This window comes from Rattus norvegicus, chromosome 1, assembly GCF_021556685.1.
Source record: "Rattus norvegicus strain SHRSP/BbbUtx chromosome 1, alternate assembly SHRSP_T2T, whole genome shotgun sequence".
NCBI classification, from domain to species: domain Eukaryota; kingdom Metazoa; phylum Chordata; class Mammalia; order Rodentia; family Muridae; genus Rattus; species Rattus norvegicus.
This window is the reverse complement of record NC_141534.1, coordinates 257,771,295-257,795,429: the sequence shown is the minus strand read 5'-3', so window position 1 is coordinate 257,795,429 and position 24,135 is coordinate 257,771,295. Positions and strand designations below refer to the sequence as shown.

Below are 24,135 nucleotides of genomic sequence, written 5' to 3'. Positions count from 1 at the left end.
CCATTGAGGACCAGACCCTTAGGCAAAGCCCAAGTGAGGGCCTGAAGCTGGACCTGGTGTCTACTGGGGTGGGCCATAGGGTCTGGACAGATGATGTCTGAGGGACTGTATGCACGAGAGAGAGGTAGGGAAAGCCAGCAAGAGTGGATGGCAGAGCAGGCAGGCCCAATCCTTCTGTCCTGACCTCAGTTTACCAGGTGCAGCCTGAGCCTTGGCTTATTCACCTGAGAAGTGGTGTGGAGAGACCTGGGCCCATTCCAAGGACTACATGAGCCAGTGTATATGGAGATGCAGTGTAGCACCTCCCAGACACAGTGGCTCAACCATGGCAGCCGCTATCAAGGCAGCAGCTCCTCTGCCACCCAAAATCTATACAGCCATTTGCATTTCTCTCATGACCAGGCTGGTGTGCAGCATAGCCTATCTCCTGGGTTGTTTCCTTGGTGTGCAATGTGAAGGCATTTCCTGTAGCTTTGGCTTCTTTATTCATAACCTGAGGGCCATTCTGAGACGACCACTCTGCCCCACAGCCTCATAGTGCTCTATGGCAGGTAGGAATGTGCAGCCACAGGCCCCTGTGGGCAGGATGCTGGAGACTGACATGTCCCCTCACTGCCAAGCCTCATCACCTCCATCATTGCCTGTCACAATCCTGTCACTAACTGAAGAATCACTCACTCCCCTTACCCAAAATGCCAATTTTCCTCATAGAAAGTTCTCTTTTCTTCTGTTTTTCTCTGTTAGTTGAGTATAAATTTAGACTTCTCTCCCTCATGGACTGAACACTCACTGAAAGGAGGGACAGTGGTCCTTTATAGTGCAGCTCACATCTCTGGGATCTCTGCATGGCATTGTGCATATAGAAGATGCCTGATTAACTGTTGAGGGACGGAGAGAAGAGAGAACATTACTTTCTTTAGTGATTGCTGGGCCTGATGTAACTTTCAGGCCATTTGCCCTTAGAGCGAGGAAGTAAATGCTTGTCATGCTTCACTTGTCTTTCCCGAAAAACCAGTTATGGTTCAGGGTAGCACATGCCAGACGGAGTCCTGACACCCAAAGGGAAGCACAGCATCCATGATAGGCTCCAGGGAGCACCACCAGACATCCCAATGTTAGAAGTAGCTGGAAAATGTGAGAGCCACAAGCAGGCATCACTGTGGGCTGGGAGCCTCAGAATACTTCAAGTACAAGAGTCCTGTGGGGGCGTATGGGCCAGGGGTGGTGGCAGCAGCCATGCCTTTAATCCTAGCAGAAGCAAGTGGATCTCTGAGTTAGAATTCTGGTCTACAGAGTGAATTCCAGGTCAGCCAGGGCTATACAGACACACAGACACAGACACAGACACACACAGACACACACACATACACACACACACACACACACACACACACACACACACACGAGAGGGGGGGGACGGACAGACAGACAGCATGGTGTTTGGACTCTGCAGGGTCCAGGTTGGGGGCAGGGAAATGCCTCCGTCAACTTGGCCACAGAGGCTAATGACAATACATTATTTAATTTCTCTTTCTCCTGGTCAGCAGGGTGAGCCAGGCCCAGGAGACCTGCTTTCTGTTTTGAGAGACCCCTCTGGGATGTGGTCCCACTTGGCTGGCTTTTTCCTGCCCAGGTACTAGAGCCTCACAGAGAAAGCTGCAGAGGCTGTGCCAGGGGAACAGGACTCCTTTAGCGTGCATACTTCGCCTTTCTCATTCACCAGACTCACTCTGGCTGCCCCATCTGTCTTTATCTTTCCCTGGGTGGAGGGAGAATTGCTGGAGTCAGGCTCAGGAGGCTGGGGTGTGGAGGTCCCCAGCCCGCAGCAGCTCCTGGAGGCCTCGGCTTTGTCTGCGAGAGCTGGAAGAGAAGGGACTTTTTTGTCTCACTCTCTATAGTGACAAGCACAGTTTTTGCTCCTGTCTTGGCCTGGGGCTCTGAGCTGCAGCCCTGTTCCCACACAAGTTGTGGGACAGCCAAGGCTCTGCGTACACCATCCCCCTTTCCCCCTACAGTGAGAGGCTGAGAAGCATTCTTAACATTCTTTCTAGAGAAAAGGGGTGAAACGTCTGAATTTGGGGGTCACCACGTTATACAAATTGCAATCTAATCGTTTTTACAAGAACACACTTGCAGTGAGAACAGCAGCACAGGAGGGGACAAAGACACAGACTGGAGGGCTATTGTTGACCAGCCCCTTCCTCAACACAACGGCTACACTACAGTTTTCTACATAAATTGGGCCTGGGGTGGGAACCCAAAGGGCCCATGGTGCCATTTCTGTTTGTTTTCCCAAATCAAAGCCCCAGCAGGGCTCCTGTGGCTCCGCTGGGCCACTGTTAGAAGAGGCAGGCATTTCCCAGCGCCTGGTGTGTCAGTCCATGCTCTGAACTTAACCTTGCAGCGCTTTACAACAGAGCTTTGAGGGTCCTGAGCCTCAAGGCCAAAGAAAGTGTATCTTTTTTATTGGTGGTTCAAAGTGTGTGTGGCCACTTGAGAGTCCTAGACAAAGTAAAGTAGAAACTTCCAGGCTAGGTCAAGGGTCTCTCCCAGACCCATTGGGCTGTGCTGTACTGAGGGCTTCTTGGGCAGTGGACGGGATTCAGATTAGCAGTTCTATCTGGATGTGCCTCTCTCATTGCTCACCCACCCCACCAGCAGTGGGTGCCCAGGTCTCATTCTCTCAGAATCCCAGCAACGGGGTGGGCGGCTGGGGCTCCACTGGGCTCCACCCCTACCCACAGTCTTTCATCTTCTATTTCAAACAAACATGAAATTACTTCCACAGATTAAAGGGGAGAGTTCCTCAATCATTCCTTACAGCCTTACTAATGGAGTGGGCAGGCCCCACAATCTGGAAAGGGAGCATCGTGGAGTACAACAGCTCCCACCTGGGGTACACAAACCCAAGTGTACCTTGAGCTAGAGACTCCTCCCACCTCCCATGCCTGTCATGGTGATTGGTGGTTGGTCTGAAAGGCAGGGATTCCCTGGGAGCAAGGCCCAGGTCTGATAGAGACATTGACCTGGGAAGAAAATGTCTACCCCAGGAGTCCCTGGAAGATAACATGTGTTTTTGTTTTGTTTTAGTTGTGTGTTGCTTTTTCAAGACAGGGTTTCTTCCTGGATCTGACTTTGTAACCCAGGCTAGCCTTGAACTCAGAGAGCTCCATCTGCTTCTGCCCCTTGAGTGCTGGGATCCAAGGTGTATGCCACTACCGCCCTGTTACAAGCTTATTTTTATCCCCCATGCCAACACGGGGCCACTGCATACACCAAGAATATCCCTGGGAAGGTGGCTGGGCACAGAGGTGCCAACCTGGGGTGTAAGCACTCAGTGGAGAGCTGAGGTGATCCTTAGAAGCCTTCGGTGTTCACAGTGAAAGGCTGAGTAGGTAGAGAGAACCCCAGCCTCCTCCTCCAGTACTTTGCAAGGTGGGGGAGGAGTCTGAGTGGTGGGGACAGCATGGAGCTGAAGTCTATGTTTAGACAATGGCTGGCAGCCTAGCCTGCTTCAAGCCCTCTGCTGATGAGGGCTCAGGCCTCTTACCTGAGCATCTCTGTGATGTCACCATGGCCTTGTTTCTCCTACTAGACCATGAAGGGAGGGCCTTGAAAAGAAGGCTGAGGCGTTGGGCCTAGGGGGTGCCTCTTCTCCGTTGTTCCCCCCAGACATTCTGCAGAAGCTCAATACATCCACCCATCCCCTGGCCACAGGATTAGCTGGTGCACTTGATGTTGAGGGGCAGTTGCTAGGGCCAAGAGGCCCCCCTATGTGGTTGCTAAGGGTCTGGCATGGGGTGAGAGGTCTGCCCACTGCCGCGGTCACGGAGGGAATTACACAGTCACAAAGAAATTGTTCTTCTCAGTAATCTGTTCTCGGCCACCGGGTGGGGTACGGGTGGGGGAGCAGGCTGGAGCCCAGCAGGCTGGGGGCTGTGATCACAGAGGCGTGTTAGCCCTGGGCTGGGGGCCAGAGACCGAGAACACCAGGGACCAGCACACTAAGCTGCTTTCTCAGCTATTTCTGTCCCTGGACACAAAGGTGTTTACTTGTTTTAACATTTCCTAGGACTCTCCTTTCTCCCTTTGTGTGGTCTTTATCCCCAATAAGGTTTGAGCCTGAGATTACAGGCAAGAATTAAGGCACTGGACTCAGACAGCTCAGAACTGCATGACCTACCAGATCAAGGAGTATAAAGTAACCAAGTGTGTGCTTCTGAGGGGCCGACCCCTTCAGCAAGAGCCATTCATTGCCCCAGAGGGAGCAGGCAGCTAGCATGCAGGTGTGATGGAGGAGGGCGCAGCATTGCCCCACCGAGGCTTCAGCTGGGGGCTGAGTACTAGGGGAGGGGCGGGCCATGTCGCTGTTTGGTCCAGGGCTCCATATCTTCCTTCCCTCAGCCCTCTTCCTTTCACTGTCTGCCCTGTTTTCTTCCAGTGGGCAGCTGATCACACATCTGGGCAGTGACTTCCCCCCAGGGGCTGGGGTGCTGGATGTCATGTATGAGTCCCCCTCTACACTACTGTCCTGTGGTTATGATACCTATGTCCGCTACTGGGACCTCCGCACAAGTGCCCGGTGAGTGTGCTGGATAGGGAGCACAGGAGCCCTGTACAGGTGCAGGCTCATTTTAGTCCTCAGTCAGCCCAGGGCACAGACTCCAGGTCAGCAAGGCCATATCAAGTTCAGACTCCCTACCCTTAGGCAGCTCTGGTCACTGTGGCCCGGGAGACTGAAAAGGCAGCCATTTCTTAGAGCCTCTACAATGGGTCCTATGTCAGGAGGCCATAGGTGAGGGTGTGGCCTTTGTGGGCCGAGGCCCCATTAGGTTTGGTCGTTAAGGGATCTGGTGAATCAGGCTTCACATTACCGGAGCCTTAGGGCTCCCTAACCTGTCTCTATCCCAGAAGAAGGCAGGCGGGAGGACTCCCAAACCTATCGTATGTAACTCTTTCTTCCTGGACAGGAAATGTGTCATGGAGTGGGAGGAGCCTCATGACAGTACCTTCTACTGCCTACAGACAGACGGCAACCACCTGCTGGCCACAGGGTCCTCCTACTACGGTCTCGTGCGGCTCTGGGACCGACGCCAGCGGGCTTGCCTGCATGTAAGTGTGCCACCCAGTGCATGCCTCTGGGAAGTCAAGACTCATCGTGGGTTGCATCTGAGAGCGGTGATGTGGCCAAGGGTACAAGCATTCTACTTCACTGGTCAGGGCAGCTCATCTCCCACTTGAGAAGTTCTCATCCTTCCTGTGCCTCCCTCCCTTGCAGGCCTTCCCGTTGACATCGACCCCACTCAGCAGTCCTGTGTACTGCCTGCGGTTCACCACCAGGCATCTCTATGCCGCGCTGTCTTACAACCTCCACGTCTTAGACTTTGAAAACCCATGACAGACCACCCCTGCCTATGGGCTGCGCAAGTCAGCTACTCAGGGACCTCTGCCTGGCAGGTGAAGTGACACCTCCCTCCTCTTCCCATCCCTGCTGAGCTCCTGGGTCTCTGGCCACCATGCCCTGACACCTGAAGCACTGAGCCCTGGACACTGAGGCCGTCTCTGACGTGGGCCCTCTTGTGCTTTTTTAGGAGATGTACTTGAACTTAGGTGTACAATAGGGCCAGGCCTGCCCCCAGCCCTTCACAGTACTACTGCAGCCTACGGAGTGCGGTCAGAGGCTCTCACCATCCCAGACAGAAAGAGACAGTTGCTAGAACTAAGGCCGGTACCAGTCGCCTCCTCAGTCACATGGTAACTTGGCCGACATCTTGGAGCTGGGGGCTCCTATCTGAGGTACTAGTCTGGTTTTGCTTTGAAGTTAAGGACAAAGGAAACCTGTCAGGTTGGGGCTCTGGGCTGGCTGCTCCTTAGGCCAGTTGTGGGAGACATGTTACCATTTTAATTTTTATAAAAATAAAATGTAATTGTTCACAATCTTTGATGGTTAGGTCATTTTTTTTTAAGATTTATTTAATGTATATGCGTACACTGCAGCTGTCTTCAGACACACCAGATCCCATTACAGATGGCTGTGAGCCACATGTAGTTATTAGGAATTGAACTCGGGACCTCTGGGAGAGCAGTTGGTACTCTGAGCTATCTCTCCAGCCCTGGTTAGGTATTCTAAGAGGCTCCAGGAAGGCAGAGTATCACATTTAAACTCAGGAATGTGTACAGGGGAAGGACAAACCCATGGCTGTGCCCCCGAGAACAAAAAGGTTTCTTCTACCTCTTTGGGGCGCAGATAAGGAACTAACGGTCAGAGGGCTCTAGGTGCTGAGCTGGGTGACCTTTCGCTCTGTCCCACCATACACACACCTTTGACAATACTGTAGCCATGCTCTTTTAACCAGTGTCCTAACATTCTGTGCTGTTTCCAAGACAGCTAAATTTTTAAACTTCTCCTTTGCCCATACCTGCCTCAGAGGAGTTTTCCCTGAGCTACTCATATAAGGCAAGCCAGCACACAGGAGTTTACAAGACACCCAGCCCTGTTCCCACTTTTCTCCCCCTTTAGCTGGAAGGCCTGTGTGGAAGGTCCTCAGGATGGGAAGGTGGGGTGAGGAAGGCCAAGGCATCCAGGGACGGGCCATCAGAGAAAAAGGCAGTCAGTCCTTCCAGAACAACTGCAAATGACTTTACTCAGGATAAAACCACAGGTGGGAGCAAGCTGTGCCCCAAGGGCCAGTTCTGGGGACTCTGTAGTTCTTAGAAGAGAAGAGGCTGCCTGTGCATAAAACCCAAGTCTGGACGTCTCTCAGTTTCCTCCACACTGGAGGTGCGAGGCTCAGTAGCTACTGCGTCTTGCAGTCCCCATCACTGCTGTGCGCTGTCTTTACCTTCTTTAACTCCTTCTGTAGCTCTGATTCAGCTGCCATGACCTCCTTTGGCTTCTGATACTGTGGAGGGAACCAGGGAGAAAGCATAACTCAGTTACTAGCCTCCCTTGACATGCTCTGGTTCTCCGTGATTCTCCTTGGACATGAGGAAACCTAGGTGTACAGGTCTGAAGGACCTGCTCAGCTCCTGTGGCTGGGGAGGAGTAGACCCAAGGTGACAACCTAAGGCTTGACATTATCACCACTTCCCCACCATACTCTGCCCTACCACCAGCCCCACCCTCTGAGCTTTGGGGTGTGGCTCTCTCTTGGTCTCCACCCCTCCCCCCCCAGATAAATAGGAGATGCCTGTTCTCCAACAAGCACGCCAAGGATTTGGGATGCTTGGAGGTAGGGAAGTGGGTGAGGATGAGAAACCTCTTCCTGATGTCAAGTCTGGGCAAATCTTACGGAGATTATCAGGGTGCAGTTGGCGTGAGCAAAGCTCAGTGCAGAATCTTCCAGAGGAAGCTGGTGTCTGTCTAAGTCAGGAATGGAGAACTTCTTGTAGTACCTGTGAGGACACAAGAGGCTGCTGGGGAGCCAGCACAGTAACCCTGGCAGCTGGGAAACCCTAGGTTCTCCATAGCTCTCCCCCATTTTCTGTACAGCTAGAGAAGCAACAGGGGAACAAACCCACAGGAAAGGCCTTATTTGAGTTTGAAGTCTAAAAGGACAGTAGTGGCCTCAGAGCCAAAGGTGAGCAGAGACGGGAGTTCTGAGGTTAGCCCAGGGGCCAGTGGGACTCACCATGTAGGGCTGGAACTCCAAATACACACAGAGCACCCCAAGCCTCATGGGGCCTTCTTAGAGGGAGCACCAAAACCAGGCGGGAGAGCACAGCACAAGGAGTGTCTCCCTAGGAGACAAGCTGTGAGGCCAATGGACCCTGGATCCATCCTAGACTCTGGACCCTTTCCCCTCCATGTTCACAGAGTAAAAACAAAACCAATCAAGTAGTACAGATCCCCAGGCTTTGACTGGAGGAAATGCAGTGAGGGAGGGGAGGCACTGCCCGCCTCCCTGGTCAGTTGTCAGAGATTTCCCCACACATCTAAAGTGCTTATTAGACCAGGGCTTTCAAACAGCCTCACTTGGCAGTCCCCGTGGTGGCTGTGTGGGCTGGGCATGGGCCAGGGGCTGCCCAAGGAGCCCTCACCTGGACAAGGGGTCCCTTTCTGCAGAGGGAGAGGCTGTGTGGGCTGAGGAGGGAAATGCCTTAGGCAGGTACAACAAACTCAAGAAAAGGGCCCAGAGAGAATGGCTTTTAATACTTCAGAGGGTCCTGGCCCTTGTGGTGACAGCTACACTGAGTCCACTTCAAAAGCCCTGATGCCCCGGGGACTCAGAGAGTTGACATCAATGCAAGCACTTCTGGCCTGTCCTCCCTGCCCAAATCCCTCAGTTCAGAAGAGGCTGGGGGTTGGTGGGGGGGCTCTCTTCCTGGGTTCCCCTCTCCCACCAAGGTGCTGGGACCCAACGCAGGAAAAGAATGTTTACTTAAAGACTGACAGTTCAAAAGGAGAGGAGTGGGGGCTGGGGGTCCTAATGGTACTGCAAGTTGCTTTCTTTTCCAAAGCTCTGCCCCAGGGAAAGGCGATCCATCTGCCTGCAACAGGGCGGAATGCCTGCTTCATCCTCTTCCTAGCCAACAGGCTGAGTGAGGGCTTTTCCTGGGGCCCTGGTCTGGCCAGCAAAGGTGGCAGACACTGATAATAGCAGGGGGTCAAAGGTTAAACAGCAGAGATTAGGTGAACACAAAGGCCGGTTAGGAAGTGTTAACATCTTCCTTGCAAATACACAGAAAGCAGAACCAGCAGAGAAGTGCCTCCCACTCCCACTCCCAGGCGGGGCCAATGCAGGGTTTGCCCCTACCCTGAGCCCCCAGGGCAACCTCAGGATCCCAGGGAACTTAAGGTGTGTGGCTTGCCCCTTTCCTTACCCTACCCCTGCCAAACTGAGGCAGCCAGGAGCACAGGTTTGAGAGTTTGTTTAATGGGTGAGGTTAAATAACTTCTCCCTAGAGTCTCACAATGTGTGAGTTTCCCCTATGCACAGCCACCCCCTACTCACCTACTCAGGGTTTGCTGCAACAGTAACGGAACTTGAATTGTCACCAGTGCCTGGATGAGAGGAGCCCACTGTGCTTCTGACACAGGCAGGGTGCCTTCTCATCCCGCTTCGCTTGGATCCCCTTGCCCAATTCCCTGTGACCCCTCGCCGGTCCCTTCACAGGCTCAGTGAATGTCCGAGGGAGAGCTGAGGCAGGAGGACTGCTGTGGACAGTTACATGAGCCCTGCCCCACGCTCCTCTAGCCTGACACTGGCTTGGCAGGTAACCAGAGAGGCCCTCAGTCATCCAGAGAGTGGCAGCAGCTAGTGCTTAAGTCAAAGCACTAGGCACACTGCATCCCTACTTCCTGCTACCCCTAGAGTCCCAGTGAGCAGGCCCACATGCAAGTGAGTTTGACTGTGCTCAAGCTGTCTGACCACTGAGTCCTGCCTTCAGAGATGCTTGCCCAGACAACCTGTGGTCACAGGGTCCTCCCAGTGCAGTTAGTCAAGGCTCTCTTCTGACCCCTTGCTCTGACACCTTAACCACAGTACAGGGAGCACGCATGTATCTGATATCATTGACAAACTCCTCAAACAATCCATGAGGAGTATATGTTCCATTCTCCTAAGTGAGAAGTTGGCCAAAATACTACAGTTGGCACATGGCAGAGGCTAGACTTAAGCCAGCATCTTCCTAGCCCAGCACACAGTCCATCTTTCCACTTAACAGCTGCCAGCTTCCAGGCTGAGGTCTGGAACCTTCTTTACACAAATATTCTTATCGGGACCAGATGGTACCACACCAGAATCATGTGGAAACAGTTTCTTCCTTCCCCACTTCATCCTATCAGTGCCGAGGCTGAGGACTACCACAAGACACTGGAATCCACTTCTTTAAACAACGTGGCTAACCACATTCTCCAGGGGCCAGGCAGATACCAGCAAGGCAACTGCGTGGCTTTGGCCGGGCAGCACATGCTGGAATGTTGAAATGAGGGCACACCGCCAGGGGAAGAAAAGTGCCTTGGGGGGAGGGGTGCTGCAGATGCCCAGGTGCTGAGCAAGAAGGCCACACTGCACAGGTGCCGACTTCTGACTATACCCGTGGACGATATGACCAGGAAGGAGATGCTAAAAGTATTCTGAAAAAAATCAGGCCCTGCACATATAAAACACTGTTGCGTTTTGTTTGATGACTGAAAGAACAGGAACAGACTATACTTCTCTACATAGAAAAGGTGGGCTCTGGAAAGGGCTGGTTACCTTGGGCAGCCTCTCTAGCCTCCTATCCGATGGACCTGCAGGGGGCAGGGCTGAGCCTGGTTAGGACTCAGAGACTCAGTTTCAGAGTGAGCACCAAAATACCATTTTCCCCCTCCTCCCAAGGTACCACTCCTCCCATACTACCTTGCCTCCGCTAGCATCTCAACAATGTCCCCATCCCTGCCACTGGGTGCTGGAATGCCCCACTAGCTACGGAGCCCCTGGCCAATGGCGCCACCTACAGTATAAATGGTGTATGTGTGCGGGAGATGGGGCCCAGAGGACCTGCTCACAGATGAATTTTTTGGTGAGCCAGCTAGCCTTTCTTCTAGCACTCGCTTGTAATCACATTTCTGCCTGATATCTGTATTCGACAGTGACCTCTGGGGGACAGAAAGGAGGCAGCAGCCAGCTCCACAAAGTGCTAAGCTGCAGATTCAAGTGCTATCAGAAGCACTTTTGTTCCCAGTTTGGACCCAGGGCCTCTTCCGCCAGGGACTGCTTGCTGAAACATGGAGTTTGTTTTCCTACAGGCAATTTCTCTGTTGTCTGAAATTGCTAAATTCCACTTTAGGCACTGACTCCTGTTAATGATGAGAACAATAACGGGAACAAACTGCCTTTTATCTCAGGACTTCAGCGCGCTTTATAAACGTAAACCCTTATTATTATGACTTTATATTTATAGACAAGGTCCACTACAGGGGCTTCTGGCTGCATGAACAGCAATAATCCTGAAATTAATTCATTCATCTCTGCCCTTTCCCTTGTCCCTTTAACCCTGCCAAAGTGAAAGGGTGTGGGGTGCTAAGAGGACGGGACCCAGGGCTGTGCTGGAGGTGGGCAGGAGTTCCTCTGCTTCCCTGTAGGCAGGCCTCTTAAGGGGATGGGGCCTTCAGGGGCACCACCTGAAGTGGGGGGCACCGCGGAGGGCAGGGAGCTCTCCTGTAAAGCGGCAAATGAACCCATGGGTCCCGTGTCCAATGAACCCATGGGTCCCGTGTCTAATGAACCCATGGGTCCCGTGTCTAATGAACCCATGGGTCCCGTGTCTAAGCATCAAGCCGGGACGCTTGGCAGCTTGTGGATGAGAAGATAAAACAAAAACGCCCCCAAAAGGAAGCCCAGGTTAGACCTGGCCACATCCTCCTCCTGGCCAAGGCCGAAATGGATTCATTCCAAGGCTCTTCCACAGTGGTGAGCCAAAGCAGCAGAAGCCCAAATGTGATCCCACTTCCTCTCAAATCTGGCCACCCACTGCCTTCACCCAGCAGACCAGAGAGACTCTGAGACAGGATGGCAGAGATTCTGAGAGCCAAACATCTGCCCCCTTTCTTTCTCTCAGTCTGGGGAGAGCCGGGGGGGGGGGGGGTTACTACTGCAATGTCTGAAATTGCCACCAAGGCAGGTGTGCCTTCCAGGGCGGGACACCCTGCCAATAGAGTGATCAAGTCAGTCATCAAGCCAAGTTCACCAGATCATGGATAGGACACCTGAGAGTAAAACTACCAGCAATCACAGGTTAATGGCTATGTGATTACTTAAACCCTCATTCATTCAACAGTCAGTCAAGTGAGCCCCAGGAAATACGAAATCAGACACTGGCTGAGTTCTGCTTCCTCGACTGGAGCAGCTGCACAGTGATCTGGGCCACGCTCAGCCCCACCTCCCAGATATGGAGCAGCCTGGGCGCTCACTCCACTCTGCTCGCACACAGTGAACAGTGCCCGCCACCCTACTCACTTTTTGTTTGTCGTTCTAACAATGACACAGCGCTCCTTCTGGGCCACTGACACACTGTAGACATCCTTTGGGTAGGGGAGATTTCGAATCCGCCACTGGAAACTTGTTTTGGTGTCCTTGCGCATGAAGATGGGCTATGAAAAGCAAATGAGCCCAGGTTGGCCTTGGGCTCACTGTGTAGTAAGGGGACCTTGAACTTACAGTTCTCCAGCCTCCGCCTCCCCAATTCTGGGATTATAGGCACGTGATATGATGCCCAGTTTTTTAAGGACCATTCATGGAGAGAGGTAAGAAGGGTTGGTTCCTCCCCCTCCCCAGGTTCTTCCCAGAAGCCAGACAGGAAGCCCCTCTGCTCTTCTCCATGGATTCCCACCTGAAGCAGTTGCTACTGCTGTGACATACCCTTTGGATGGTTAGGTGGGCAGAGTGGCTATGAGGTGAACACATTATGGATCCTGCCCTTAGGGTCAGATGTCTCCTCCCAATCCCCACAAGGCCCTGGACAAACAGACATACATTGGCATTACTTTCCTTGATGAGCTCGGATCCCAGGCTCCCAGCTCCTGAGGGCATTGGTTCTCCCACTTCGAGCTGCCACTGGCCCAAGGCTCCCAGGGCATTTTTCACACGCCACTTTCTCACTGCAGAGAGACGAGCAATGGATTCAAGCTCTTTGCTGTCAAATCTGACAGAACACTGGCTAACTGGGACAGGGGAAGCCCTGATGCTGGGCCTTGTGTATCTGAGCCAGGAATCACCACATAACTTGGGAAATCAAATGGGGCGTTTCAGCAGCAAATAACCAGCCAAGTCCATTTCGAAGGCGGGCATACAACTGGAACTGGGAAGGAGCTCTGAGAGAGATCATGGGGTGTGGCACCAGCAGAAGGCAAAGAGGCGACAAAGGCCATTTCTGGAAATGGGAGATTGGGGTCTCCAGACAGAAGTCCAACTGGGCTTTGCTCTTGTTTCTTGAGACACTGTCTTACTAGATAGCCTAGGCTGTTCTCAAACCGTTCCTTGTGCCTTGGCCTCAAGTGATCAGATTTCAGAGTGCACAGTGCACACCCACACACCCACACACCCACACACCCAACTCTGGGTGCATTTCCCCCATCTCTAGAAAACCATGCAAAGGAAAAATTAATTGAGTGAAAGCTGTTTGTCCAGATTTGTCTCATGATTCAGAAAGTCCAAATAAAGACATTCATTTAGGTTCACCTGCCTTAAAACATCTACAGTCAACAAAAGCCCTGAGAGCACAAAAGTTGTATTTCAATGCAATCTCGAGCTAGAGGGGAACTAGAGACAATTTTCCCAAGTACTAGGATTGACCTCTAGCATAGCAATTAACACATAGAGTCTTAGGCATACACTGTATTTTGTGAGATTTATTTATTTTTATTTTATGTGCTTGGCCTGCATTTACACACTACATTTTAAACAGACTGTAAGTGAATTATTTTTAATATAAATGTAAACAGTGAACTAATCTGACAACTGTATTTCTTTACCTTATTCTAGTCCCCAAGAACTGCTCAGAGAAACCAAGATCTATTTCAGCTGCACCTCGATAACTGAGCAGTTAAGTGACCTCCTTAACCTCCTCTGCCAACCCGGCTCCCTCCCAGCCTCACCGCATGACACTTGCATTATTGACATTATTGACCTGGCTCTCTGGGCTTCAGGTGTGTTCCCACCATCTCTCTCTAGACCCCTTCCTCATGGCTTCAAATCCTCCATCCTCTGCACTGATCTGAATCTCCTTCTCTCTCTTCCCCATGGCTGGCAGACATCCCACCCTATTCTCTCTTCTGCCCAGCCATTGGGTGATCAGCATTTGTTGACAAGGCAGAGAATAAATGGTAAGAAGTGTTTACACAAATGTGAGACAGGACATTCTTAGTATACGTGAGACAGGACATTCTTAGTATACACATTACAGTGCTGTGTCCCAATTGAGACAAGACATGAGGGCAGAGAAATCAGCATTTGAATAACACAAGGATAATCTTTTCACAGTGCACACAAACATTAGCCTATGGTGGACTAATTATAAATGTGGAGTTTTAAAACCAATAATAACTTACATTATAACTTGATAATGCACATAATGACCTTTACTTTCCATGTTTTATAATTCAGATATTTGTGAAAGGGTTCTTCTGCTGTTGATGTTGTTTTTAGCCCCTGCCCTATACCCTTTAGGTTTGTTTTGTGATGAAACTCATTCTGTAGCCTAGGTTGCTACTGATCTTAGGGTGATATTCCTGGCTTAGTACATGGGAGCTGGGCTTACAGACCTGTGCTACCAGGTCTGGTTTTTGTTGTTGTCTTTTAAAATAAGGCCCATATATCATGGAAACCATAAATCCAGACAGGAGTTCCGTTGGCAGTACTGGGAAACTGCTAGGATTTCAATGAGCCCCAGTGAGTCCTGTGCTGGGGGCAGAGGCACTCCACTGAGGAGCGCCCTCCACACTTCCCTTCCTGCTCTATTAAGAAGTTGGGGCTGTCGGGTTTGGGCATCCTGCTGCAAGAGCTGAGCAGTAGTGCTGAAATCCTGCAGCCCCCTGCAGCTGCTCTAGGAGCTGAACAACTCAGAAAGGCCTGGTGGGGTACCACAGCTGTCTCCAAGGTGGGGCTGAAGGGTGGCAGCATCCGGCCTGTGGGCTTTTCATCAGTTGGGGCAATCCTGCACACATTCCCCGTGAGCACAAAAGCCGAACACAGAGCCAGGATGTAAAATTAGAACTTTCCCTTGAACACCGGCTTTTTATAAGGTCTGCTGCATTCTGCAGTGTGGTTTTATTACGTCTTAGGGCCGAGATTCTCCCTAGGAGCACATTTGCGAGTTTATAATGAAAATTAATAAGGAAGAGTAAAACTTGGAAATATGCTTTCTGAGCAACTTCTTACACCCACAAATACTTCCTTAAGTGAATGGGCTGTGGGCTGGGGTGTATGGAAGCCTAGCGCTGTAATACCTCAGTCAACCGGAAGTCAGTCTCTGGGGTACCTGTCACAGTTACAGACAAGTGAGACACCTCCTAACGGCAGGCAGCTGACTACGACAAGGGATGGAACCTACTCCCTACCAGAGCAAAGACCACCCCTGGATCCTCAAACCATGTGTAGAGCGCCTGTCAGACTGGGATGGAACCTAGTGTAGAGCCCGTGCCTAGCATGCATGAGACCATAGGCGTGCCCTCAGCACTCAGAAGGAAAAGAGCCAGGGACACCCAACAACAGCTACATATAGAAAAGTCAAGGCGGGGAAGTGCTTCCCCCCAGACATGCCGATAGCAGCAAGGGGACACCTCACAGGGATGGCAGGGCACATCCATCCAAGCACCATTTGGTGTTTTTAAGATAGGGTCTTACCAGTCCTGACAGTCCTAGAACTCACTGTGTACACCAGGCAGGCTGTGAACTCAGATTTGCCTGCCCCCGCCTCAGCCTCCGCCTCCTGCCACCACCTGGCTGAGACCACTCAGACAAGTACCCGTGTCATCCTGGCATCGCCCTGTGGTAGAGCAGTCATCACGGACCTAAGGAGGCAGTCACTTAGGACACGCCTAGTCTAATAGCTCTATTTTTATTTGTTTGTTTATTGAAGAGAAGGCATTTCTTCCTCACCTGCCCACTTCACCTCTATCACCAGGGGACAGAGTAGAATTACTGAGGAACAGTGAGATCTACTTGCGAAAGTGACAGTTAAGATTCAGGTCTACTGATCACAGTGTGACTCACATACACTTAGGCTGGTAGGATGGAGGCTATAGGCTATCCTGGGCTAGGTAACAAAATCCTGTCTTAAAACAGACAAAGATAATTTGGGTCTTATTACCACAAACCCAGAATCCAGTCTCTGAGTGTTATAAGCAAATGTGACCTTCTGAAAGGCTCTTCAAGCACTGCTCTGTCTTCTCTTGTTTTTTTCTTTGAGACAGAGTCGCTATGTAGTCTTGGTTGTCTCAGAACATGCTATTTAGACAAGGCTAGCCTCAAATTCCCAGAGATTTTTTGTCTCTGCCTCCTGGTGCTGGGATTAAAAATAAGCATCACTATGCCTGGCTTCTGTTTCTATATTTAAAGGCTGGGTTGGTTAACTGAAGGGGCAATATGGTAAATTTTATAGGCCTGGGCTAGAAAAGCAAGATGCCCTGTAATCATGGGCTCACTGCCCTGGGGACATCACCAGTATGGACCCCAGAGTCGAGGTCACTGCAGGACTCTCCACCTGGTCCTCCTCTTTAAGGAAGGCCAACTCAGTCTTCCTCAGAAACATGCCCGAGAAGGAAAAAGCACAGACCTGTGGCTGTCTTCTCTCACCTCCAATGCTGCTCGGGGTAAGGGGAGGGAGCTAGGTGCTCTTGGCCACTTCACTTTTTGTAAAATACCCTGGGGATTATATTCCTCTAAGAATGTAATGTAAGTTTCCCTTTCCAATCTTTCAAGGGCCAAGACCTACTGAAAGATTCTGAAGTCCTTCCTTTTCCCATGTGTGCAGGCATGCATGTGCATGCGCACGTGCAAACACAGTCTTGGGCTTTCTGGTCCTGCCTTTGTTCCTGTACTCAAGGACAGCTCCTGCGGCAACAGCGGACTGCTCCACCTGCTGTCATCCTGACTTGATTACACGTAAAACCCAAACTGGTATGTGCAAGGCATTCCCTGGGACGCCATCCTCTCCTCTGGGCTGTCAGGACCAGCCTTTGCAAAGGAGACTCAATGACCCTGTAAGGGGTCTGACGGGAGAATGGATGAAGGAGGCAAGGCCTGGGGGCCTTTTCCCAAGTCAGCAGGAAGCAGGCTGATGCCCCAGACCGCTGAAAGCAGCCCCGTCTTTCAGGTGGGCTGGAAAGTGGAGGTCCTAAAGGCCTCTTTCCCCAAAGCTCCAAGGCCTGGCCCACTTCCAACTCGGATAATTACATTCCCCTTTGCTAAATGCTCCCTGCAGCTGAAACTGGATGCGGGATTCTTCTTTTCTGCCCTAAAACACTGCAACATTGCTATGTGGCTATTAAACAGCTGCCGTGGCCCATCCCTGAGGAGGCTGAAGGGAATCGAGTGGGTCATTTATAAAGCCGCTCAAGTGCCTGGGGATGAAAGTGCTCAATATCCTCCAAATGCGGCCTGTGGTGGTTAGGCTGTCGGTCAAATACCAAAGCAGATTAAGAGGTAATCCAAATGTAATCGCTGGGGGACGGTCTGCCCTTCAGCCTCGGCCCCCTGGACGTGCTGTGTTCTTCTGGGGGTTGGTTTGATGTTCCGATCATTGTTACAAGGCCCTTCAGCTCTTTCCTCTATGAATACATACAGCGTTCATTGTGGGGGGTGGGAATGAACAGCCCCGAGAGGGTAAGATGACACTAACGTGCTTATTAACACTGACTGGAGGAACTTTGTCCCAGACAGATGCACACCTACTGGCAAGTCCTCCTCTGTAAATTACTTTCTGAGCTTTTTTTTCTAACAGAAAACCTGTTTGACTAATTATCAAATTTGTATATTAGCTGGGGAAAAAAATGGAAACCATTTCGCTTACTACCACAAAAACCATATCCATTTTTTACTTCATAATATGCACAAGCACAAAGCTAGTTCCGGCCCGGAGATTATACTTATACATTAATAACCAGGCCTGGTAGCATGTGCCTGCAGCCCCAGCTATTTGGGAAACAAGGCCAGAGGACCACTTGAGTCCACGAGTTTGAGGCCAGCCTAGGCAGTGCATAGAGATTCTATCTCAAAAACAAAGAAAAGAAACAAACGAATACAAACTAATATTGGAGAGTATTTTGCAAGGTAGCTGAGTGGACGCTGGGGGAGATGAAACGTAGGAACGAGGTCTGAGAGCTGGGCTTGTCGGCACACACTTTGACCTCGCTCTGAGAGGCTCATATAGGAGGGCTGGCCCTGCCAGGGATGCACAATGAGCCCCAGGCTGAGAGGAGAGCCACATCTTGAGGAGAGAAAGCAAACCACAGTGGGAGCCAAGCTCCAGGCCGGCCGGGCTTGGGAATTTTCTACATGGCACTCACCTTCCCTCAACTGTGAAATGGGGACAGCAGTGCCTGTGTTGTGGGGCTCTAATGAAGATGTCACAGGAAGTAATCCATGTAAAGCCCTGGAATGATGCCCAGTTAATGTGCAAATGTCATTATCAGGTAAAGCAGCCAAACGGTGAACCACGACCGTCCTCCATTCTTGCTGCTAAATAAAAGGAACTTTGAAGGTCTAGCTCAACCTGCCACCACCAGAATTGAAGGTGATGTGGGACGGCAGAGCCAACAGCCTTGTTCTTCGTTTTAATATCCCTCCCAAGCACGGCAAAGGCTAGGTTTGTCCGTGTGCTTTTATAGCCTCTGCAGCGCTCCTGCTTTATTTGCTGTGTAGAAAAAAAAGGAGTGATGTGCGGGTCTGGGCAGGAGCTGTGGCTGGATGGGTGGGTGACGGTGGTGGCTAGCTCACGTGACCCCTGCTTTCATAAGTTCTCCCCTGTCAGGCATTCCAAGGCTGTCACCCCCCCGGGAGCACTATAAATTACAATGCATTGTGAGGATATTACTACTGTATTGGTTTCCAACGAATCAGTGTCATATGCTAAACACATCAAGATTTTTAATAGCGCCAGACTAAACCAATTGGGACTGGAGCCCAAGCAGCTCATAATAAGTAGGGATCAACACGTTCACTGCAACAGAGCATGCGCGGGGCACGCAGTTTAGGACTGCAGACTGAGAGAATATGCAAACCAGTATAACCCATGTTGTCAGTTGGAGACATTTATGAGCTGTCAGGAAAAGGGGAAAAGAAATTCCCTCACCAATCCTACCTGTCGATCAGACCCAGGAAGAAATGAAAGTCAAGAATAAAGACAGGAAAATATCCCAGCCCGTGATGCCATCATTGGTCTTAGCATTTCAGGTGCAACTTAATAAAGAGACCAGCTCTCATGGTGGACAGCTTTAGGCCCTGGGTCACAGAGCTGGGAAGTCAGTTACGGCTGCTGTTTGTACTTGGGAACAGAACTGGCAAATCAAATAATCCCCTGAAATCCGAGCTGGACCTCCTATTTATGAGCCTGTTCTGAAGGAGGGCGAACCTGCAGGAACAAAAACAATGGCACCGCAAACCCGCCACCCCGACCCGGTCCTCGTCATTCTTCAAGATGAGGGTCATATTTAATACAGTGTCCTGGTGTCGTCTAGGAGGTAAGGTCAGAAGCTGCCACCTCTGATGCTTGCCCTTTTGGTGTGGCTTCAGGAAGCAAAAGAACAAGCAAGCAAGAAGCTTGAAGTGCAAGCCTCGCTTCACTGCCCACCCTTCAACACGGCCTCCTGCACGATGCGCTTTTCCGGTTGTTTCTATAACGCTGGTCCTGACTGAGAGGCCCCCTGGCCTTCTCGTGTATCTGGAGGTGGGAACAGGCTAAACCAGGTAAAGAACTGCACTCCACTTGTGATGTTTACGCTGTTCTCAGGGACAGTCTTGTCCCCAAGAACCTCTATCGCCCTACCATGCTAGCTTCATGCTGAGATCCCACCTGCCCCCCGGAGCCCCACACTTACCAAGGAGTTCACTGGTCTTCTCATCATATTCTTCCGCCATTTCCTTCCCGTCTGGGAACAAATAGTGCACCATCCTCTTCCCTGCACACACAGAGAAAAGCACCTTACCTCAAGTCGTCCTTTGTCTTGGCCCCTGCAGACTGAGATGTCTGCCCACCCCACCCCCATACACTGCGCCCCGCAAGAGCGACAGCCCCCAGAATGTCTACCAGAAGCTGAATGGCGCCCATCCTTTTCCTGACCGTGTTTGCTGCTTACACCACCAACAAAGCCAAGCTTCTTCCCAAACTGTGGGACTTTGCTCATTCTTCAAAACCCAGTTCAAATGTCACCTCCACTGGGAAGTCACCATCACCTATTCCTTGCAGCTACCACAGCAGAGTGAGTGCTTCTTCTTCTGTGCCCCCTCAGGTTGGAGTCTAGCTCACAGTAGAGCATCTACCCCCCAGGACAGTGCTACGAGCATCTGAGACTTATGTCATGCTCTCTGTACTTCTACAACCAGGGCTTCAGCTCTGACGTGAGCTGGGTCTCCCGACAGTCAGCCACTTCCTCCCAGCCACACTGTCCCTCAGCCTTCGTCTACAGATCTCTAGGTCATTCCTGGCACAAAGCCCGAGATACCATCATCATGAATTTTCTTCCGGACACACACTTGGTTTGTGATTTTTATGTCTCTTGTGTGAGTCTTTGGCTATTTATTGCTTGTCTTCTCTTGGATGGGGGTGGGTGGTATCCATGGTTTCCCAAGATCAGCCACTGTACCTGGTTATAACAGGAACTCAAGTGCTCACCACAAGAATGAAAAAAACATTACTGTACCATCCACTAAAGATAAGGGAACTCAAGGGAGTCTCCTAGCCCACAAGCACTTGTTCAAGGGCAGGGCTGTGTAATCTCTTCTTCTTACAGGCAGGTGAATAGATACAGGTAGCCTCCTCAGGAATACAGACGAAGGGTCTTTAGAGCCAGTGGACGTGTACCCTGTATCAAACTTCAGAATAAGAACCCTAAGGGGAGGGGTTGGGGATTTAACTCAGTGGTAGAGCGCTTACCTAGGAAGCGCAAGGCTCTGGGTTCGGTCCCCAGTTCCGAAAAAAAGAACCAAAAAAAAAAAAAAAAAAAAAAAAAAAGAGCCCTAAGGGGGCTTTCTCCAGTGTAACACTCCTCTGGGACACAGTTCCCCAGAGACATTGCTAATCGGTACCTCAGGCAACTTACCTCAAATTTGCAAGGCCTCTTGGCAGGCCCCAGGTCTCAGTCCCCTTAATAATCTCCTTCACAGATAAGACTGATTGCTCTGTAGGCATGAGGAACTGAGTGTGAATCCTAGCACCCTACATAAATAGGTGTGGCAGTGCACGCCTGAAACCCCAGCACTGGAGGGCAGAGACAGGCAGGTCCCCAGAGCCAAAACTGAACTGCTGCTCCAGGGAGAGGCTGCCCTAGGCAGAGTCACAGAAGATTAAAGCAAAAGCCCGGCCTTCACACACGTGACACCCTGCTAAGGCCTTTGTGTGCCTATACATGGGCGTGTGCTCCTGCACACTTACAAAAGCATCACACACAAATACACCATACCTGCCCCATCACTGCCGTGTGACCAAGAGCAACCAACCGAAGCAGACTTTATATGCACTTTGCACATTCATGTTCACAAAGATCAAAGGTCGGGAGCTATCCAAGTACCAAATGAACACCATGGGAGAGCACACACACAGTGGGATAGCTTGAAAACAGAAGGGTGATGTCGGGGGATGGCGCGGTCAGCAGAGAGCCTGTCATTCATGTTTGAGGACCTGCTTGATCCCACGTGGTCATATACATGGTCTGGGGCAGGGATGTGGGATTATAATCCCATGACTCGGGAGGTGGAGACAAGAGGATCACTCTGGGGCTCGTCACTGAACGGCCAGCCCAGTCTCATCAGTAAACCTAAGGTCAGTGAGAGACCTTTTCTCACAACAAGGTGAAGCCCAGCAAGACCTGGTAAAAGAGGCTGTCACTAAGCCTGGTAACCTGATGGATCCCAGGACTCACATGGTGGAGGGAAAGAATCAATTCCTACAAGCTGTCCTCTGATCTCCACATATATGCTATGGCAGGTGTGTGCACACACATGCACGTGCGTGCATACACACACACACACACACACACACAAATTAATGTTAAAGTAAAATCCATCATTGGGAAGTTGTGAGGAGAGGCACCCTAAGCTGACCTCTGGCCCCCACATAAGCACACAAAAAATTAAAAAGGAAATTCTGACACACATGTCGATATCAATGAACTCTGAAAACCTTTTGCTTTGTGAAGTAGTTAAATATTTGATTCCATTTACATGATGCTCCTGGATTAATCGATTTAACTGAAACACAAAGTAGCTGGGAGCTGGGGAAGAGGGGTGTGGAGTTGTGTTTTCTGGGTGCAGAGCATTGGTTTTGAGAACAAAAACTTTTGGAGCTGGATGTTGGTGACAGGTGCAAACAGCGGGACCGTCCTTAGTGACCCCTAACTGCACTTTAAAAATGGTTATGACAGGGCTGGAGAGATGGCTCAGTTGTTAGGAGCACTGACTGCTCTTCCAGAGGTCCTGAGTTCAATTCCCAGCAACCACATGGTGGCTCACAACCATCTATAATGAGATCTGATGCCCTCTCTTGGTGTGTCTGAAGACAGCTACAATGTACTTATATATAATAAGTAAATTTTTAAAAAATGGTTATGACAGTATGTTTTATGTTGTGTGTATGAGTGTGTGTGTGTGTATATATGTGTGTGTAGATATATATTTTTTTAACCACAATAAAAACAAAAACTGGGTCAGACATGATGGCACATGGCTTTTATCTTAACACTAGTGAGGCAGAGGCTGGAGTGACTTCAAGGCTAGCCTGGTCTACAGAGCACATGTTAGACCAGCCAAGACTACACAGTGAGGCCCTGTCTCAAAATAAAAGAAAACGACCACTATCTTGTAAAGTGTGTCCCAAAGCTGCATACCGTGAGATTGCAACTCGCCCCCATCGGTCTGCACCTCTCCATTTCCTTCCGTTTCCTGTTAGAGCCTGCTTTCCCTTCCTCTGGCACGGGACGCCGTGCAGGCAGAGCCTGAATGGTGACTGCTTTCATACCTAACATTCTGCTGTACTCTCTCACACTCCTTTGCCTCTACGTGTGATCCATTCCTCCGCACGTGGTCACTCCTTCACCTCCACTTACCAGGTAACTATTAAAAATTCCTTAGGGGCTGGAAATATCACCTCTCCTGTTTGGTGATTATCCAAGGAGAAAATTATTTTCACCTCCATGCTTTCTTAGCACTTCACATACTATCTCAATCCTGTCTGTCTGTCTTCCTTTTAAACTAGTTTCCTGCCTCAACTCCCCAAGTGCAGAGATGGCAAGCATGGGCTTTCTTTGCCTTTCTAAGATTCCAACCTCTATTTAACACAAATTGATTACGTATTTTTTTCTTGATCATTCGATGGTCCAGGAGACCATAAACCATGGTTGGCTGGTTGGTTGTTTTCTATCTGCCTGGCACAGAATTTGGTACATTACGGTAATGGGCTCCCTAAATGTTGTAGGTAGGAGCAAATGAAACTGACTTTAATTTCCATAAACTTTAGGCATCTGCCTGTGGATGTTAAGTCCCTAGCTGTTAGCTTTAAAGACTCAGGAATTCAGACCCAAGTCATCCTGGCTGCCAAGTGGGTCCGTGAAAGACCTCTGGGGCACAGGGGACTTAAACTGGCCAGTTGCTGGAAAAGCTGACATATCAAACTCCTGTTCCTAGTCATTTAGACCGTAGCCCTCGTTCTATCTCCCCTAAAGATCAAGGAACAATGTGAAATCCACATCATAAACAAAGCACAGTTGGAAAGGACCTTAGAAACAACGGTAGCAGCCCACCCACTTCATTTTATAATAGAAGAAAATGGGGTCCTAACAATTTAAGAGGCCATGGTAAATGAATAGTACAGTTGACCTAAAACCCTGGTGCCTCTCCTTTCTATGCCACTAGGCTGCCATCAATAGGACCCCCAAACTGAGGTGCATGGGGTTCCAGGTCATGAACTATACCTGATTATCTGCAAAACCTGGGTTTGGTCTAAAACCTTCCTGAATTTCAGTTTCCTTGTGGTACAGCCCTGAGGAACGATGATGAATGTACAATGAAATTATTGGGAACAAATACCAACAAAAGTCTCAGCGGGGATGGGATGGTATAAAGAACTCTTGAGGTGGGTGACCAAAGACTTGGGTTCCACTCGGGTCATTTCCCTGGGCCTATTTCCTCTGCAAAAGCAGGAAGCAAGCATGGCTGATGGCTGCTGCGACATTTCCACCTCTGCCCACCCAGGCTGAGGCTGAGGCCCTCCCTGGGCGAGCGGACTCATAGAGCCCGCCCTAGGGGTGAAGAACGAGGGGGCTCGAGTTACCATCCTGCAGCAGTGCCGTCTTCTCGGCCGACCGCAAAATCTCCAGCCAGCTAGTCACCGCCATCTTCCCTCCGCCCAGCAACGCGCCTGGCCACTGCCATGGCAACTACCCGACCGATGATCACTTCCGGATGACCCGGGAAGTATTCTGGGAACAGATTTTTTTTTTCC

At 50.6% G+C, this 24,135-nt stretch overlaps 2 protein-coding genes and 1 long non-coding RNA gene across 15 annotated transcripts in view; 2 read left to right on the top strand and 1 right to left on the bottom strand.

Annotated features, from left to right (window-relative positions):
- Positions 1-5,937, top strand: part of Fbxw4 (F-box and WD repeat domain containing 4) — an 81,490-nt gene extending 75,553 nt beyond the window's left edge. For 3 of the 11 annotated variants that reach the window (XR_015628259.1, XR_015628252.1, XR_015628260.1), the window contains 4 exons: positions 4,442-4,582; positions 4,971-5,112; positions 5,279-5,457; positions 5,592-5,937. Coding sequence is in view for 4 of the 11 variants with exons in the window: in XM_087564310.1 (XP_087420436.1) it covers positions 4,442-4,582; positions 4,971-5,112; positions 5,279-5,398 (403 nt within the window). In the remaining 7 variants the exon portion in view is untranslated. 11 annotated transcript variants of the gene reach the window in all.
- Positions 5,938-5,939: 2 nt separating this feature from the next.
- On the bottom strand, positions 5,940-24,065 carry Dpcd (deleted in primary ciliary dyskinesia). 3 transcript variants are annotated; one of them, NM_001398788.1, is given in 6 exon segments: positions 5,940-6,902; positions 7,293-7,395; positions 11,943-12,076; positions 12,459-12,583; positions 19,520-19,600; positions 23,965-24,065. In NM_001398788.1, coding segments are annotated over 6 exon segments (612 nt in total). In that variant the 5' UTR covers positions 24,029-24,065; the 3' UTR covers positions 5,940-6,797.
- Positions 13,467-20,527, top strand: LOC147997133 (uncharacterized). The gene is made up of 2 exons (XR_015653437.1): positions 13,467-13,526; positions 16,456-20,527. It is a non-coding gene; the product is annotated as an uncharacterized LOC147997133 (long non-coding RNA).
- Positions 24,066-24,135: the final 70 nt, after the last annotated feature.